We start from the raw sequence: 18634 nt of genomic DNA on the forward strand, positions 1-18634 counted from the left end.
GATAAAGGTCCAGTGAAGAGGGGAAAGGCGTTGCAGGATTTTATTAACCTCAGCCCACCATCCCGGACCTCCCAGATGACCTAGTCCAACACAGTCACTGCCGGGAAAAGGCTGGACTCCACAGGGGCAAAGCCCCGCCCAAGGTCAGAAGCAGAGCCTGAACAGAACCCCGGTCTCCAGGAGCCCTCCTCTTGAGCTGTCTAGCCCAAGTAAATTTTTTCATTTCCATTCTCCCTACAGTAGGACTCCACCCAGGGACTTCGGCGCTCCCTCTTTTGGGATGACAGGTGAGGGCAAACTCACTGGGCCTAACCAGAGTGAGTCTGAGGACGACAGGGGTCCCCAGTTCCCTTTCCTGCTCGCTCAATGGAGGGTGAACAGGCGGGAGCAGAGACCTCGCCACATACTGTGGGGGCGACCCTGAGGGCCCAGAACACTTTTGCCTGGAGTCACTCCCGCATGAGTTCCCCAAAGAAACCCTCGGGTTCCGAAAACGGGGGACGACACCCCAAGCCCCCCTGAGCACCTGGCTCTTCCTGACCCAAGGCTTTTCCCCAACAGTTCCCAGCCGGCGAAAGGAGCGGCGGAGTGGGGTGCTCTCTCCTCCGGGCTGGGGTTCTCCCGGGGAATCGAAACAAAGACTGAGGCAGAGGCCGCCCCCTCCGGCGGGAGCCCGACGCCGCGCGGCTACCAGGGGACTGGAGGGGCGGGCGGGGCCTCCCACTGCACCCGGCGCTCTCTAAGTGGCGGGGACCCTTCCTCCAGGCGCCTGCAGGAGGTTAGGAGCTCGAGTGTCGCGGCTTCCCGCTCGCCCACCCACCCGGCGCTCCAGACGTGGCGGGAGGCGGAAGCCAAGCGCCTGGGACAGCCTCCGGGGTCCAGCCCCAAGGCCCTGCCCAGGCTCAGGGCTGAGCGCCCACGCCCCCGGCGCCCACTTGGGCACGCCCCCCGCGGCGCACCGCCCCCGGCCCGGCCCCGGTCCCCGGCAGCGGTGGCTCTAAGGAGGGGCCTCGGCAGCCCGCACCTGCACCCGTGCGTTGGTGGCGGCGGCGCCGAGGCCTGTCTCCCCGCCTGCGCGTCTGTCTCTCTCGCATCACCTCGGTGAGTCGGTGGCGCCCCAAGGCCCATCTCTCCTCATCCTCCGGCTACTGCGGCCACAGCCAGCCCCTCGCCCCGGCGCAGCCCCCGCGCGCTACCCCAGACCCCGGAGGCGGCTGCCCTGTCGCCCAGGCCACACTTGGCCTACGAGGGCGGAACCCCCTCGCCACTCCACCCCTCCCGGACTTTCCCCCGCCCTCCTGGCCAGACGCGGGGACCCCCAGGGCCACGGCCCAGCGGCCGCCAGCGCCTCCCAGATCGTGATACCGGGGGCGGCCAGGCCTCTTTGTTCGGGCGGCGGGCGCAGGGGCGCCCTCCCGCCGCCTTCCGGAGTGTCACCCGCACCCACCCGGCGCGCTCCCTCCGCCTCCCGGAGTTCACCCCGACCAGGTGGCGGCGGGCGTCTTTTAGGGGTGCGCGGTGGTGCAATTGGTGGATTTTTTTAAACCAGTTTGGAGGGGGGAGCGCTGCGTGGGGGGGGGGGGGGCGAGAGCGCTCCCGGCTGCTCCTCCTGCTTTGCTCCTCTTCGCCTCCCGCGCTCCTCTCCCCGGCTGGGCGGTGTGCATTCCCTCGACGCCGCAGCCCTGAGCTAGGCAGCGCCGGGTGCCGAGATGAAGGTGCTGGGACACAAGATCGAGCTGCTGACAGGTACCGCTGGCCCTTCCCCGCCGCCGCCCCTAGTTGCTGCCCTCGCCGCCCGCTACTTTCCAAGTTAGAGAGGGACCCGGGCGCGGTGGCGGGTGGCCCGAGATTTGGGGTGGCTCGGGTTCGAGCAGGAGGAGGGGGTGCAGATACCAGCTAATTACTAGCTTGTGCGCTGCAGGTTCCTGTGCGGAGCCCGGCCCCGTCAGAGGACTTGGGGCGGTGCCCTGTCCGGCTTTGCTTTCTGAGTTCCCAGGGCTCGGTGCCCGGGGCAGTAGGGCGCTTTTGGCTTGAGCGAAGGTCAGAGGAGCGGCCCCCTGGAGTCTCTGGCCAAGCTCTCGGCAGGCCCCCAAAGGGGAAAGGGAGCCCAGAGCCCCTGACCTTCAGTGTGGCTGCGTCCCCCAAGAAAGGAGCTCCCTGCGCTCCCAAAAGGACCTTAGCTGTGGGCCTCTTATTTCCTGCTCCCTGTGACAATCTGAGCGCCTCTCCCCAGGAGGAAAAGTTACTTGCTGGGAGTGGAAGCTAAGTGGCCAGGAAAGTGGGAGCCAGATTAGACTCAGATGCAGAGGCCCTGGGATGTGAGAGAGGCTTGAATTGGGAGTGATGTGAAGCAGAGGCTGGAGGGCTTGGTGTGCGTGGGATGGGGTGGGTGGTGGAGTTGGGTGAAGTTTCTGGCTGTGAGTACCCTTAAGGTAACAGTGGCCACTCCTTGGTTCATGCCAGGCTCAGAGAGAAGGGAAGGTGGGGGCTGTTCCTTGAGCACTGGAAACGCTGGCCAGGTACTCAGAAGTGCCAGGTCTAAGCCCAGGTAGCCACGGGGCTGGCACTCCCTCCAGTCCCTTGCCATCTCTTACCTGTAGCACTAAATTGAGGTAGGCTGGTCCACCTGACTTCAAAGGGAACTGAGGGGTGGAGGTGGGGGCAGAACGGCTGAATCTGTTAATCCCCAGAGGGAAAGTTTGTACCACTTCGTGGATTTTTAGAGCCCTGGATGCATGATGGAACTCCTGGATCCTTACCCCTCTCCTCCTCCAACACCAGAAGGCCCTAGAAGAAGAATGTTCGTGGGAGATACGGGTGAGGGCTACAGCAGGAGTCCAGGCTTTGGGGTCCCAATACAGTGGACCCTCATCTTCTGGGTACAGGGGTCAGGGCCCCTCCTCCCTCATCAGGCTAATCTAATCCTGGCAGACTCGCTAAGCGCCTGGCCAGGCAGGAACAGGACTCCCTCGTCACTGTCTTGGGTCACGGGCTCCTGCTGCATCTCTCCAGGCCCTGGGAGACATCCCTCAGTGGCCTTTGCAGCCTTTTCTCTTTCTCCAATTACCTTCCACCCTCTTCCTTGTACCATAGATCTCAGTTTAAATCCCAACCCCACTGCTGGCCTGCTGTGTGGTTTCAGACAGGCTGCTTAACTTCCCTGACTTCAGTTTTCTTGTGGAACAGTTGACCCCTTCCTCTGAGAGTGGGCGTAAGGCTCACTGAGATAGCACAGGTCACACACCTGGATGGGGCCTGGGCCTGGTGGGCACTTCATGGGCTTCGTCTCCCCTCAGGTTCCTTGGTTTTGCCTGACCCTGTGATGGAGGACTCCACCTGCCCTGTCTGGTTGGCCACTAGGAAGTTTGGATCTGTCCCGACCCACTTTATCCCTGTCACATGCATCTGTGACATTTTGACCTGTCTCCTCCGTTGGATGACGAGCAGGTCACAGGTTGAGGGACAACTTATTGTGGCAGCATACAGCAAGTGCTCAAAGATTGTTGACTGAGTCCAGGCTCTCACAGCCCACGCATCAGCTATGTCCTCAGGATAATTTCTTAGAGGTCTCCCTGCCCCACATCAGTGTTAGTAAGTTATTTCACTGAGCCTTTTTGTTAAACTCATATTTCTGTAGCCGTTTATAGTTTTCACAATCTCCCGTTTGATTATGACACCCGTTTTACTAGTGAGGTCAGTCACTGCCTCACGTTATACAGCTGAGAAGAGGTGGAGCTGGATTTCAAATCCAAGCCCCAAGCTATCCCATGTTTCTAACTGCCTGGCTTCGGGCCGGTCTCTTAGCTGCCCTACACTTCACTTTCCTCATCTGAGAAATGGGCTCATCATGGTTCCTACCTGGTTGTGAGGCTGTATGTAAAATTTTGAGTGTGGCACCTGGCAGGCAGGCAGCAAATGGCAGCTGTAGGGCTGTAGTCCCCTAGCTGCCTCCTCAGTGCCCTGGGGTCTCCTCCCCTCCCCACTCTGCTCTAGTCACCAGGTTCCCTTCCTTCAGAAAGTTCTAGTTCCTCCTCTGGGTTCTCCACACAATCCAGATCTCCCTGAGATGTGCCCTGGGGGACCCTGCTTGGGCCTCAGGTTCCTTTCCTGTGGGATAAGGTGGGGCCTGCCATCTGGGTTGGGCCCTGCGGGCTGGATATCCACAGCTCTGACACCAGGTGGGGGAAGCCAGGCATCTCTCGCCCTGGCCCCCCCTCGGGGCTGGAAGGATGCCTGTGGGTTGTCATGCGCAACCCAAGCATGTCTTTGTGTTCCAGAGAGGAGGGGCCTTTCCGGGAGGCTTCTCGGGTGACCAGTGCTTAAATGGCCGGCACTTAGTTTCCAGACTTTCTCACAGAGTCCTTCCGGGGCAGGGAGGGCAGGGATTTAGAAATCAGAGGATGAGAATTTCAGGGTCTCCTCTCTGCTTCTCAGCTCCTGAGCAAGTTCTTAACTTCTCTGAGCTTCAGTCTGCTCATCAGTAAAGTGGGAATAAAGGCCCCACCTCATTCGCCTGATGAGAAGGAGCCCAGGACACGGCCCGGCCCGCACGCAGGCTCACCGCCGTCCTCACAGGGCGGGGTCTCTGTGCCTTTTGTCGCTGGGTGCTTTTTTATTTCTCAGTGTGATGGGGAAAAGTGGGACATTCGTCTGTTTGCAAGTGGGAAGGTGATGGCTTTTGTGCATTTGTACTCCCACGGAATGTCTCCTAGGTGGTTCGGAGTCAGAGCTCTAAAATGGCAGATTTGCAGCTCTGAAATGGTCCCTTGGGAGCCTCGGTATTGGACGTTGGAAATTTTTAAAAATATACTTGATGTGTGATTAAAAAGCAAAACTTTGGCCAGTTTAACCTGGATTTTTGGTATCATTTTGATGCATGGAATATATATTTACATAGTGTTTGATTGTTGACAGGTGTGTTGACCCATATATTTTATATGTGGAGGAAACAGGCATAGATTTATCCCAGAAGGCAGAAAATAAGACCCTGAATCCTCATTTCCAGTTTGTCCATTATAGTAAATGTCACTGCTTCACTGGGGTGTGAGGGCCACCTAGGTGAGTCCGGAGGCAGGGTCTGTCGAGGGGGAGTGGGGAGACGGGCACGCTGTTCCACTGGTACGACTTCTATGAAGGGTGAGTTGGCAATGATGTACCAAAACCTTAAAAATACGTATAATCTGTGACTCAGCAGCTGAATTTTTAGGAACAAATAAAGATGTGTTCAGAGGTGTTTGCTGGACGATGTTATCCCATAGTTGGTTATAGAAGAAAAAATAAAAACTGGAAACAACCTAACTGCCTAACAGTAGAGGAGGTTAAATAAACAGGAGTGCGTTTATACCAGGGGACCCCAGGCAGCTGTGAATTATGCTGTCAAAAGTGATTTAGCCACCTGAACAGATGTCTCCTTATATACATGTAATAACGTGATGACAGCTCACACATGGCATTTGTCGTGTGCCGGGCACAGTCCTAAGCACTTTTTATACATTAACTCATCATCATAACAAGCCTATGAGGTATGTGCTATTATTTTCTCCTTTTAACAGATAAGGAAACCAAAGCACAGAGAGGTAAAGGAACTTGCTTAAAGTCACACAGATGGCAACTGGCTGGCTGAAATTTGAACCAGGATATCTGGCTCCTGAGTCCAAAAGATGTTTCAAAACAGTGTTTTTTGTTAAAACAAACAAACAAACAAACAAACTTTATCAGTGAATAAATCAGCACTGAAAATGAAAGGATCTAAGCAAAAATGTTAACAGTGGTTTCCTCTGGTTACTAGGAGTGTATGTGATTTATTACTTCTTTTTGCTCTTCTATTTTTCTGACTTTTCTCAGTGAATGTGTATTGCATGAAATTCAAATTCTATTTTTAAAAACAAAAAATTAACAAATGCACAGGGGAAAGTGCTAAGCGCTGGGGTTCTGATGGAACCAGTCCTGCAGGAATTCTGAAGGAGAGCCGAAGTCCAGGTGTGTTCTTGGAAAACTCTAGGGAAGAAGAGTCATTCACGGTGGATATTGAAGCTGGCTTTCCATGAGTACAGGGAGGAGGAAGTCGCTTTAGGCAAAATGAATAACACAAAGGTGGGGCCGCAAGGCTGTGGTGCGTGTGTGTACATGCACTCAAGGCTGAACCATGGTCCCCAAACATACTTAGATCCTAATTCCTAGAACCTGTGAATGTTACCTCATATGACAAAAGAGACTTTGCAGTGGTCTTTCAGTTAAGGATCTTGAGGTGGGGGGATTATTGTGGATTAGCCAGGGGAGCCCTAAATGCAATCACATGTATCCCTAGAAAGTGGAGGCGGAGGGAGATGCGACCACAAACCGCAGAAGAAGGTGACGTGATGTCTGTAGCAAGACACTTCACTTGCTTCCGCTGCTGGCCTCGGAGATGGAGGAAGGGGCCATGAGTCAAGGAATTCAAGGTACGCAGCTCTAGAAGCTGGAAAAGGCAGGAGAACAGATTCTCCCCCAGCACCTCCAGAGGGAGAGTGGTCCTGCCAACACCTTGATTGCCGCTCTGGGTCACTGGTTTTGGACATCTGACCTCCAGAAATATAAGACAATAAATATGTCTTATTTGAAGGCATCAAGGTTCTGGTGATTTGTTATAGCAGCACCAGGAAACCAATGTGGGGGTGCGGGCAGATCAGGCTTGGTGCCTCAGCCTCAGCAGAGGCTGGCCCCACGGGCTAGTAGACAGGCCATAGGGTTGGGGTCTGGAAACCTGGTTCTGATCAGGCTGCAGGCTGAGCCAGGCTAAGCCCACAGAGTAGTCTTGAGGATCAGCTGGGAGAGCACCGGGACACTGCTTTGTAAGCGGAAGGGCATCACCCAAGCACTGACAGGGTGTGAGCTTCTGTATACCTAACACATACCTGGTCTCCGTGTCATGACAGGAAATCTCTTGAGGCACTCCCTTCTGCTTTTCTTAATCCTTAGGTGCTTTAAACTCCAGACCACAGACGGAAGGTATCCTTCAACCAGAATGACCACAAGTCTTAAGCCCCATAACCAATAGCTTTGAGGACCAAGCTGTTTTTTTTCAGTTCACATGTTGGGGGATGGGGTGGCAGGGCAGGTGCTGTGTGCCTGGTGATGCTCTAGTCCTCGGTGGGTGAGAGTACTGTCCTGTCCCTCCTAAGTACAGGCCGGTTCCTCATCCATCAAATGAGAGCCCTGAGCCCAAGGCTTCCAAAGCCCTTGCCAGCTCCATGGTATTCCCTGTGAACCCAGCATACTGGGACGGGGCAGAGAGGGACAGTGGTCAGGGGTAGTCTGGAGATCCCTTGCAATCCGAAGTGGCCCCCGGATGTTCTGGGGCTCCTTTTTACCATTGCAGCTTTGGCTTCATCTGATGGAATTGCCTGCACTGGAAAGCCCTGAACTGCTAGTGTAGACTGTGGGGTTGTCATTCAAGTGGGTGGGAAGTCCTGCCTCCGAGCCCACGAGCCCTCTGACCCCACACCCGGGCCTGGCTGCCCATGTGTGACCTCCAGACAGACAGGTGGGGTACTGGCCTTCGCTTGGCCCCTCTGGACTGCACAGGAGAAAAGACCTTAGGTGTTCTGTTTGGTGTCTTGTTTGCAAGTAATGGAAACAACTTAGACTGACACAAAGAGGGGAATCTAGGGTGTCTGTGCAGCATGGTGGGCCTAGGGCCACACGAGACCATCAGGCTCTGCGTTTCTCTCCCCCATTCCTATCGGTTCTGTTCTTTGGGTTGGTTTGGTTCCAAGTATGCATCTTCCTCATGATGGCAAGATGGCTGCTGACTCACATACCATCCTCCTAATAACCCCAGCAAAGAGATTCTCTTCCCCAGGGATTCCGGCAAAGGCTTGGTCCTGATTAGAGCCGGTGCCCCTCCCTGAACTCTCTCTGAGGCCAAGCCATGTGCTGTGTCCACTTGGTCTCCGCACCCCCTCCTCCCTCACTGGCTGCTCCTGCTCACTCTGTGCTTCGCTGCTTTCTTCTCATCTCCTTTTTCTGGGGCTCACCCTGGGACCTCTTCTCTGTGTCACTCACTCCCTAGCTGACCTCATCTAATCTAGCAAGTTCCAGACACCATCTCTGTGGTGACATCTCCAGCACCAGCCTCTCCCCTGAAGTGCAGACTCTTATAACCACCTGCCATTTGTAGCCCCACCCGGCTCAGGTCTAAATCAACTGCCTGGGCTTCCCCCAGCCTCTTCTTTCCAACGTCTTCCAACTCGTAAATGGTAACTCCCTTCAGTGGCTCAGGACAAAACCCAAATCACCCTCACTCTTCTCTGTTGTTTGCCTCCAAGCCCCCTCACCTGAAAGTTACACAAAGGCTGGACTTTTTGTCTGTAATGGTCAGTCTTTTATCTCTGGTTCCTAGAACAGTACCTGGCACATAGCAGACACTCAGTCAATGTCTAGTGAATGAATGAATGAGTGAGTGAAGGAAGGACTTAGGCTTGGGCCACTTGGCCACCCCTGGGGCTGTGGTCATCCCTGCCTGAACCACATGGACTGAGAATGGGGGAGGGGTGACATTTCCATCAGCAGGTGCTGTTACGGGAAGAAATGGCCTGGGGTTGAGCAGCCCCAACTCAGGGGCCCCCCTCCTTCAGATATTGAACATAAGGTGGGAAGACTCCGAGAGTTGCTTGGAGTGGGGGCATCTCTGCCAAGTAAGTGTTGCTCCTCAAAACACAAATACATGAGGTAGTTCAGAGAAGGGGGCTTTCCAGGAGAAAAATGCCCAGTAAGAAAGCTGCTCCTTCGGGCTCTCTCCTTCCTGCAGACCATGTTGCAGACTTCTGAGCTGGAGGAGGTGGTTGCCTTGGCTTTCCTCTTTGATTCCTGCACAAAGATCCAGGACATATGTATCTTTGTTTCTGGAACATTTGCCAAATGAGGCAAAGATACAGGACTGAACTGAGGCACCCATGTTAAGGAAACGAGAATTTGTGGCAGAAAGTGCCAAACTGAGCTTTCTAACTTCTGATTGTGGGTCATGGTTACCTGTGCTGATACAGTCACTGTGAGCTTGTAAGAGGTGGGCTGGAGGGGGCTGGCTCACTCCTTGAAGTGAGAACAAGAGCGGAGAGAATGCCTTCGGGGACTGTGCTGCCCAGGGACCAGACAGGGGAGGCTGCAGGCTCTGGATCAGCCCGAGCAGTTCCCTGTTTCCCCTCGGACAAGGCCCGTCCTCTTACTTTTCTTTGAGTTCGTTTAGCACAGTAGGCTGGGTCTCCAAGAAAAATGTCCCAAGTTTAGATTAGCTTCAACGGTATGTGACAGAAAACCTCAAATAATAATAGATTAAACATCAAAATAGAAACAGACTCATATGAAGACATAGAAAACAAACTTATGGTTACCAAAGGGGAAGGAGCGGGGAGGGATAAATTAGGAGTATGGGATTAACAGATACACACTGCTATATATAAAATAGATGAACAACAAGGACTTACTGTATAGCACTATATATATAGAATCACTTTGCTGAAACTAACACAATATTGTAAAACAACTATACTTCAAATTTTAAAAAATAGATTTAACAAAAAATGTGTGTATTTCCCACTTTCATAAATAGAATCTGGAGATAGGCCACCTAGAATCATGGCTTCATGATTCTCAGGAACCTGGACTCCTATATTGCCACTCTGCCATATTAGTATCCTGCCTCAGGGTCCAGAATGGCTGTTCAGGCTCCCACCATCACATCTGTATTCCAGTTGGCAGGAGAGAGGCAGGTTTATTGTGTCTATGTTTAATACCTGGAGCCATGTTGTGTATGGAAACAGAGTTGACACGTTGGTGCTGTGCCTCAACAGAAGAAAATTTTATAAAAAAGCTATGTTCTGGCAACTCTTAAGATGCACTTTTTTTTCATTATATCTCTAAAATACAGCTTCTGTTGGTGAGGTGGGCACCAGGAGCTGTCCTTGCTATCACATGGTCACCAGAATTTGCAGCTTACAGGGAAATCCTAGCGTGAACAGCAGAGCACTCTTGGGAAATGCTGCACCACCGACATTATTGATGTCAGAGGAACTGGGGCTTCTTGGAAAAGCATGGGCAGCAACGATTTCAAGACAGAGTGATTCAGAGACACTGGACCCTGATTGTGCAGAAGTTTTAGGAAGACCTTGAACAATTTATTTCACTTGTGTTTTCCTTTTAAAAAATGTATAAGAGTGGTACAGCAATGATACTTCAATTTAAAGATAGAATGTACAAGAGTGATAGTCGCTTTTAAAAATCTGGGTCTGGGGTGGAGGGTATAGTTCAGTGGTAGAGTGTGTGCTTGGCGTGCACGAGGTCCTGGGTTCAATCCCCAGTACCTCCATTAAAAAAAAATCTAATTACCTTCCCCCTCCCCAAAAATCTGTGTCTAAGTCTAAAAGAATAAAGTATTTTAAAAAATGAAGTAAGTACCAAAAATTTCCAAATAAGAACCCATTATGTGAGTAGCAGTTCTGAAATTACTTTGTGTGTATACTAGGAATGAACAAATAAACAAAAATATTGGGGATAATGAGAGCCAGGTTTCTCATTGTGGAAGAAAAAAATTACAAATAAAGAAAGGGAAGAAGTTAGAATAAACTGTGTGGTGTTGAATAGTAATTAGAGGTATCAGTACAAAATTTTAATATACATACAGGTTCTTAGAGGTGTGTGTGTGTGTGTGTGTGTGTGTGTGTGTGTGTGTGTACACTTAAAAATATCTGTAGCAATGAGCATACCTAGTGCCTCTTGGTTTCTAAATATCATTCTCCAACAAAAGGAACCAAGCAGGGCTCCTTGGAGAAGTGGTTGATTCCACAGTTGAGGCAGAAAAAATACAAGATGAGTTTGGAACATTATATGGGGCTAGAAAATTAGAAACTACTCAAAAAATGATGGACATGTGGTGAAAGGACCCAAGAGCCAGCTTGAAGGAACTCCCAATGGCCAAATCTGGCATAACCAGAACAATAAAAAAATAATAGCAAAGGATTATAACCCACAGGATAAAATAAATAATTGAATAAATAAGTAAATGGAGAGAAGACAGCTCATTTTCTTCCAGGAGAATTCCAATTAATAAATGTAGAAGGGATGATGGAAATGGAAAATTATCATTAAGTAAATACTGCAGTAATAATTATAGGCAAGAATCATCAATGGTTGCTAAAATTAGTGGACAAAAGGATGATGCGAAACAGGATGTTTGCATAGTCTCAAAGTACCTTCCCACAAGATACTTATTGATTACAAAGGGAAAAATAGTAACTTTACACTGGAGAAACCTGGCAGACACCACCTAAATCGGGTGATAAGTTTAACATCCCTAGCAATGAGACAGATCGACACCCTACACCCCATGAAATGGTACAGTGACAAAGGCACATCACTTCTGTTGTATTCTTGCTGAAACTGCATAACCTCGGTCTAATCATAAGAAAACAGACAAATGCAAACTGACGGATGTCCTGCAGATTTAACTGATAAGTGTTTTTCAAAAGTGTCAGCATCATGAAAGACAGACTGAGGAACTGTCCCCGACTGGAGGAGACTACATGACACTAAGTTCAAGGTGGCATCCTGGATTGGGAGACTATTGAGGAAACTGGTGAAATTCGTCTAAAGTCTGCAGATGACTTAGCCATCTCGTATCAGTGTTTTCTTTCCTGGTTTCTCTAACTGTATTGAGAGTCTGTAGCATGATGATGTCAGCGAGAGCTGAGTGAAGGGTATGTGGGAAGCTTCTGTGCTTTGTTTTTTCTATAAACCTGAAATTATTTCAGAAGAAAAAGTGAAAAGATAGTGGGCAGTATTATGCCTTAATTGGCAGGGTTTTTTTCTCTTCTATTGGTACATAAAACGTTAGTGTCATCTTTAGAATTGATGCTATCTTAGATTTGATAAGATCTTCTATGTAAAATAAAAATGTCCCTTTTGACCCTTCCAAGCCTTCCCCAGAGGTGACTGAGCATTGTTACAGTCACCCTGACTCATTTGAGGAGCTGATTTTTTTTTTAATTTGAAAATATATGTACCTGTTCCGCACATATATTTTTCCCATAAATGGGCTTATTTATACTTACTATTCAGTGAGGTAGCTTTTTCTCTTAACTGCATATTTTAGGTTGCTTTCCCTATCTGTCTGAGTGGAGCTGCCTCATTTTTAAAATAGCTACGTAATGTAAATGGTTCATGGTTTATTTAGCCATTCTCCAGACAGTCATTTGGGCGGTTTCTATTTTTTTCCTATTCCAAACAGTGCTGCAGCAAGCATCCCTGTGCATTGCCTCTAATGTTTTCCTTTAGGATAAATACCTAGAGACAGAATTGCAGAGTTGACAGATAATTTGCATTTTTACAAACTACCAAGTTGCCGTCCGGATGAAGCTGAACCCACTGCACTTCAGCCAGTGGTACATGAGAGTACGTGTCGTTTCCCCACAACCTCACCGACACTGAACGCTTTCAGTCTCTGAATCATTTACAGTCTGAGTCATTCATTCATTCATTCCATCTCATTCAACAAAAACATATCAAACATCAGAAAATATTAACAATTGTTTTGGTTACTATTGTTGTTGTTGTAAGGATGTGATGGTGAAAGGTATTCCCGGCAGAAGGAACAGCATGAACAAAGGCACGTGCTTCCTGTGGGTAGAATGGGCCTACTGAGTCAGCTGGGGTCTTTTGTTATGAGTGTCAGAATCCAAATTTGGCTGCCCTAAGCACAGTGGGAGTGTGTGTGTGTGCACGTATGTGTGTTGGCAAGGTGGTGGTGGTTGTGGGGCGATAGGAACTCATAGGCCCAGATCAAGGAAAAGGCAGGAGAAATGGTCTGGATCAGGCTGGACATAAATCAAGGGGCCGTAACCAAGGAGAGGAAATGGAGGTTGGGCCAGAAAAAAGGTTGTGTCCCCTGCATCCTCCTGTCTGGCCACCTGTTCAGGGAGACAGAATCCAGAGTCCATGCAGAGTGGGGTTTAGGAGAATGGGCTCTGGGGTCCCTTCCTGGATTGGCCAAAGGGGGACTTGCCCCAGGAACTCCTTCCTTGTGCCTTTTTTGGTCTCATCTTTGAAATGGGGATGCTGAGGGAAGGTCTAGTTCATCCCAGCCCCACCTCTGTGCTGTACTAACCCTCTGAGGTCAGGATGGGGACAGAGAGAGTGATACTGAAGGGCCAGCTTCCTGGCTGGCTCTAAACCCTCTACATAGCGCAGCTGGAAGTTGAGTTCCCGATTTCTGGCGTCCCTGAGTTCTGATCTGGGTTTCACACTGTGGTGCTTGGCGTGGTTTGTGTGGTAGGGCGTCGGGTGCCCAGGCTTGAACATGAATCCTGTGAATCTGTGGCACAGACCCCTCCTCCAGGAAGGAGCTCCAGGCCTAGGTGGACTCTGCTTGTTCCATTTGCTTGTGACTTTTCTTGAAATAAGTGGCCCTTATAACCAGGACTTTCAGGAGTGCATCATCCACAGGGCACCTTGGGCCATGACCTTGACCATGACCTGCCACAGTTCCCCTCACTCATGTGGTTGAAAAAATGCAAGCCATTCTATAGTTCTCTCTTTTGTAGTTTGGTTTCTTCCTGTCCCCCAAGGTCTGGTTCGCCTGCATCTCCAAACTTTACCCTGTTGATGTCTGGCCTTCCTTAGCCTTCAGTTCCTGTGTTTCTCAGTGGGACAGCTCTGGGTGTCTTGAGGTGGGGAGCAATGCTTCACTGTGCAGCCCTGTCCCTGCACAACCTTCCTTGCCTCTGGCTCCTGGGCACTAAATGCTGTCAGAGCAGTTGCTGAGACCACCGAAAATCCCTGAGTATCTCCAAACACCCCCTCCTACTGGCTGGGCAGTGCATCCACTCAACAATTGCTTTATTCCATGGGATTTGTAACTACCAGCGATCAATTTAATTGAAGCATTTTCTTGAATAGGATCAGAAATGATTACTAGTAATCATTTATATTTTTAACCCTAATGAATCTGAGGGTTCACAGTGGTCCAGGTCTCACATTCAAAGAAGCACAGATCAGCAGCCAAAAGTAAATGAAAAAAATTCAATTCCTCTTGAAGAATCCACGCACATCTGCACTGCTCAGAAGCCCCTTTCACTAGGGCCCTCTCACAGCTCTGTCCCCTGCCAAAGAGCCCCTGTCTTCCCTCCCTTGCCCCCTTCCCATCCATCCCTTTATTGCAAACATCAGCATAGCCTCCCTGCCAGCAGGTATGAACCCCTCCTCAAACAGAAGGCAAGAGAAACTCCAGAGTTGTCTTAAGTAAGAAGAGGAAGGTAAGGAAAGCCCTAGTCACCTATGTTATTTTTGTCCCTTCAAGTGGGAACAGAAATCTTCCATTTAAAGAGCATGTTTTTAATCCATTGCCTCTGTTGTACCTCAGTGCTTCCTGGGGTGTGCAGAACAAGGCTAATGCTCCCATTTTGCAGATAAGCAATCCTCTTAGTGATATGCCTGAAATAAAGCTAGGCAGTGAGTGATACAGAAGAGATTCCAGTGACTCCAGGCCGAACCACTGATAAGCTGAGGGCTTGAATTCATCCCAGACCCATTTGGTTCTAACACTCTGTGTTGCCTTTAGGGAACTGCATATCAAGAGAGAAAAAAAGGCAGAGTGGAAAGGTCCATCGCTGTTGCTTCACAGACCCCTGTGTCTCTCATCCCATCTGCTCTGTACTCCCTGACTCCCCGCAGACCTGACTCAGGCTTCCTTGTGGGAGTTTGATAGGAGTCTCACTCTCTTAAAAAATTTCCCCCCGGCTTTATTGAGATACAGTTGACATTATATAAGTTTAAGATATACAACGTATTGCTTTGACAAGGAACCTAATTTTCTTATAGCATCATCTAGCTGCTTTTAAAATTTTTGTTTTATTTTATTTTGCAGGGGGAGGTACTTAAGTTTATTTACTTTTTTTTTTTTTGATGGAGGTGCTGGGGATTGAACCCAGGACCTCATGCATGCTAGGCATGCACTCTACCACTGAGGTATAACCTCCCCCCTTAGCTGCTTTTTAAAAAAAAATCATAACTTTCTTAGGAAGGAACTTGTCTGCCACTGCCCTGTGGGCATGCTCGCCCTGGCCTGTGTGCTGGAGCTCTGCATCACCACCTGCTGGGCGCTGGCTGTCTCTGTTTTCCATGGGCTGAGACATCCCCAGTTCCCCAGATTATAAGGTTTCTCTCTCCAGCCCCCTTCCCCACCACCCCCTCCAGCACAGGCCATCTGTCCCCGCACTGCCCACTCTCAGCCCTTTTAATAGCACCGTCCTTGGGGAGGATGGTCTCCAGGGTGGTTTCATAACAAGCCTGGGGGAGGGCGGGGACACCCCAGTGCTGCCAAGGCGTTTGATTGAGTTGAGTGTTCAGGGAGGCTGCCAGCTAAAAAAGCCCTAATTGAGGAAGAGTTTTCCAAAGTAGGGGACCTTCTTTCAGCTCCCTACCCGGATGGACGGATGAGCGTGCACACATCAGAAAGGATGGAAGAGAAAGTGGGAGAGAGGGGAGAGGATGTCTTTCTAAAAATACTGCCCATCTGCATTGTGTTAGCTGGTTTCCCTGGAAACGACTGGGAACACAGCTCCAGCGTGGCAGGAAGGTGCAGGGACCTGGGAGCCTGGGTGGGTGGGGGCCTCCCTGCCCCTGCCTGGCCTCTTTGCGCTGGGGATGTGGCTCTGGGGTGGGGGTTGGGGGTGCTGCACAGCTCTCAGTTAACCTTCCAGGAGGCCTGGGTGGCCGGCAGCTCCCAGCCGAGCCTCAGCACATCTCAGTTCCAAGCTAGTCCCAGGTGGGGACCCCCATGTGATCACAAGGCAGCAGATTTGTAACATTCTGGAGGGCTGATGCTTCCGGATTCTGACAGGATGGAAGAAAGCTCAGGGAATGTCTGGAGCTGCAACCTGGTTTTTAGAGCGCCCTGCCACAGAAATGGGTTCCATCTCAGGCCCCGTGCCCTTGGGCACCAGGCAACCACTGCACCGACACCCTTGTCACTGGAGCTCGCACAGGGAGAAGCCAAAGGAGCAGGGGTGGCCGGGATGGGGGGCACCTTCTGACCAATCAGCTAGTGGATTTGAAGGGAAAGTCTGAGGGCTTCACTTCACCCTTCAGAAAGATTAAAAGTAGAATTGAGAAGGAAGGGACAAAGGGTGGGAGGGAGGCTGGGAAGAAGGACAGGAATCGATCCTTCCGTCCTTTCAGGTGAGGCGGCTGTGGTGTAGAACGAGCCCTGGATCAGACTAGGGATCTGCAGCCCCCGTCCCCGGCCTGGCCCCATCTGGGCGTGCTGGGTCACCTCATCTCACTTCCCGTCACGGTGAAATCAAGTAGCACAGGAAAGTACGCTGTGAGCCGTGAGATGCTTTGCAGGAATAAAGAATCGTTCGTGATCTTCAAATAGTCTTTTTTTAAATGTTTTTTTCCTAATTTAATACCGAAGATTCTAGTGTTCGGTCCTGCACCCAGGGACAGTGCCTCTTAACTTGATGATGTGTATCCCTCCAGGCTTTTCTGTGGAGCTAATTCCTATTTCTTGCAATTTGGATAACACTGCATGTTTTATAACTGCTTTTTTTTTTTATCTCTTATGACACAAGCATTTTCCCATGTTATTAAATAATCTTTTACAAGTCACTGACCCAGAGTTTATTTGTCTAGTGCCCTATTTATGGACATTTAGCTTTTTTTAGGTTTTTTTCCTATTATAAATGGCACTGTAGTGAATATTCTCATAGATAAATCATTAGATGCCCTCTCTGGTTTCCTTAGGAAATTTCTCTCAGGGAGAAGATTGCTGAGTCCAAGAGTAAGAACCTTTTAAACGATTTTAATTCATTCTGCAAAACTGCCCTTCAGAAAGATGTATCCATGTATACATCCACAAGCAGTATAAGAAAATTGCCAGTTTTGGTGTATCTTTGCCAGCACCGCACACTTTGCCAGTTCTATTGCCCAAAGGAAAAAAAGGAGTATCTTGTTTTAAATTTGAATTTCTTTGACTTCTAGTGAGGTTTAATATTTTTCCATGTACCTATTGGCCATTTGTAATTCCTTTATGAATTTCCAGTTCATGTCCTTGGCTAGTTTTTCTCGTGGTGCTTTATGATTTGTGCCATCCTAAATTCCAAGTAAGGGATGGTGTGGTGCCAGGCTAGATGGATTGTGGGGTCCTGGTACCCTCTTTGTCTGTCTTGCCCCACCATTGGGTCCTGCAAATACACACACACAGGCGTGCGTGTTTATACACGTGCACATATGACCCATTCTTCTCCTGGGGTTCAGAGGCCCAGGGTCTCCCAGGGACACCTAGCCGTTGAGACCTGGGCCCCTCCGCCTTGTGGCTGTGGGTTGAGCAGTCACCGTGTCACCCCTCCTTGATGGTGGTACGTCATGATCAGCACCCCGTCCTTCAGTGTCACTCTGCCTGCCAGGCTGCCGGGGACCCCCTTCCCCCTCTCTCAGGACCATCCTCACCCAGGCCTGTCCTTCTGGGCACTCAGGACAGCCCTCAGCTCTGTTCCTCTCTGTGTCCTCAGGTACTCCACTGTCCACTTGTGACTACTGCAGGCTTCTGTCTGCTCCCCCAACCCCGTTTGGCTTCTCTACACTTGTCCCTTCTCAGTAAACGCAGAGGTTTACTTGAAATTGTTTCAAGGATCATTCCATGTTGCATTTCTTTTCTTTCTTTCTTTTCCTTTTTTTCCCCTTTTCTTTCTTCTCTCCTTCCTTTCCTACTCCCTTCCTCCTTCCTTCCCTGCCTCACTTCTTCCTTCCCTTCCTTTCTCCCTTCTTTTCCCCCTTTTTATGGGGGTGGGGAAACATGTTTTAATTTTTAAGAACAAATAATATAATGACCTCCCTGAGCCAAGCAGGCGAATCTTGTAGACGGAGCCTTGCTGCCCGAGTGAAGCGCTAGGCAGGGCCTGCGCTTGGGGACCAGGGATGGAGCGGTCGGTGTGTTGCCGGTGCCCCTGCTCCAGCCCGGGCTTGCGCTGTCCTCCTCCTCCCGGGAGAGTCAGAGCAGGGCCCGGGCGTCCCCGCCGCAGCAGGCCTCAACCCTCGTCCTCCCTCCCTAGGGCTCCTCCTCCACGACGTGACCATGGCCGGACTGCAGGAGCTGCGATTCCCCGAAGAGAAGCCACTGCTCCGGGGCCAGGACGCCGCCGAGCTGGTGAGTCGCCCCTTCGCCGTCCTGGGGGCGGAGGGCGCCACCTCGTGGCCAAGAAGGAAACAGCGCGCCTTCCCTCCAAGGCCTTTTGCTAAGGCAAGGAGCTGGCCTTCTCCATGAGCCCCCGGGAATCCTACCGCAACTTTGAGAAGCCTTGTCCCTGTCTTGAGAAAGTTCCTGGCCGGGCTCACAGCCCACGCGACTAAACCCAGCCTACCTGGCTGTGGCTTTGGCTGTCTTTGAGGCTAGGAGGCTCTGTAGAAGAGTTATTCCCAATTCAATGATGAGAAAACTGAGGCACAGAAAGGTTAACTCACTTGGCCAAGGTCACACAGCTACCAGGGAATGAGGCTGTATTCAACCCCTGGTTCTGGGAGCCCCTCGGGCCCCAGGAGGGTCCCTGCTGGGCAGTGCTGCCTGCAGCCTGCATGATGCTTCCCCCCTGCTGGGTCCTTTCACGTC

The 18634-nt window shown here is 50.6% G+C and overlaps 1 protein-coding gene and 1 non-coding gene across 8 annotated transcripts in view; both read left to right on the forward strand.

Annotated features, from left to right (window-relative positions):
* Positions 1-227: 227 nt before the first annotated feature.
* Positions 228-18634, forward strand: part of NDRG4 (NDRG family member 4) — a 39489-nt gene continuing 21082 nt past the window's right edge. The window contains exons 1-3 of one of the 7 annotated variants that reach the window (XM_032486443.1): positions 1125-1746; positions 2724-2817; positions 18081-18175. In XM_032486443.1, the coding sequence (XP_032342334.1) occupies positions 2736-2817; positions 18081-18175 (177 nt within the window). In that variant the 5' untranslated portion in view covers positions 1125-1746; positions 2724-2735. Of the gene's footprint in view, positions 288-607; positions 1102-1124; positions 1747-2723; positions 2818-11420; positions 11426-18080; positions 18176-18634 lie in introns of those variants that run through there. The other 6 variants (XM_032486444.1, XM_032486446.1, XM_032486447.1 and 3 more) reach the window with 6 other exon arrangements.
* Positions 10271-10342, forward strand: TRNAA-GGC. Its single transcript has one exon. It is a non-coding gene; the product is annotated as a tRNA-Ala (tRNA).

This window comes from Camelus ferus, chromosome 9 (assembly GCF_009834535.1).
Source record: "Camelus ferus isolate YT-003-E chromosome 9, BCGSAC_Cfer_1.0, whole genome shotgun sequence".
NCBI lineage: Eukaryota > Metazoa > Chordata > Mammalia > Artiodactyla > Camelidae > Camelus > Camelus ferus.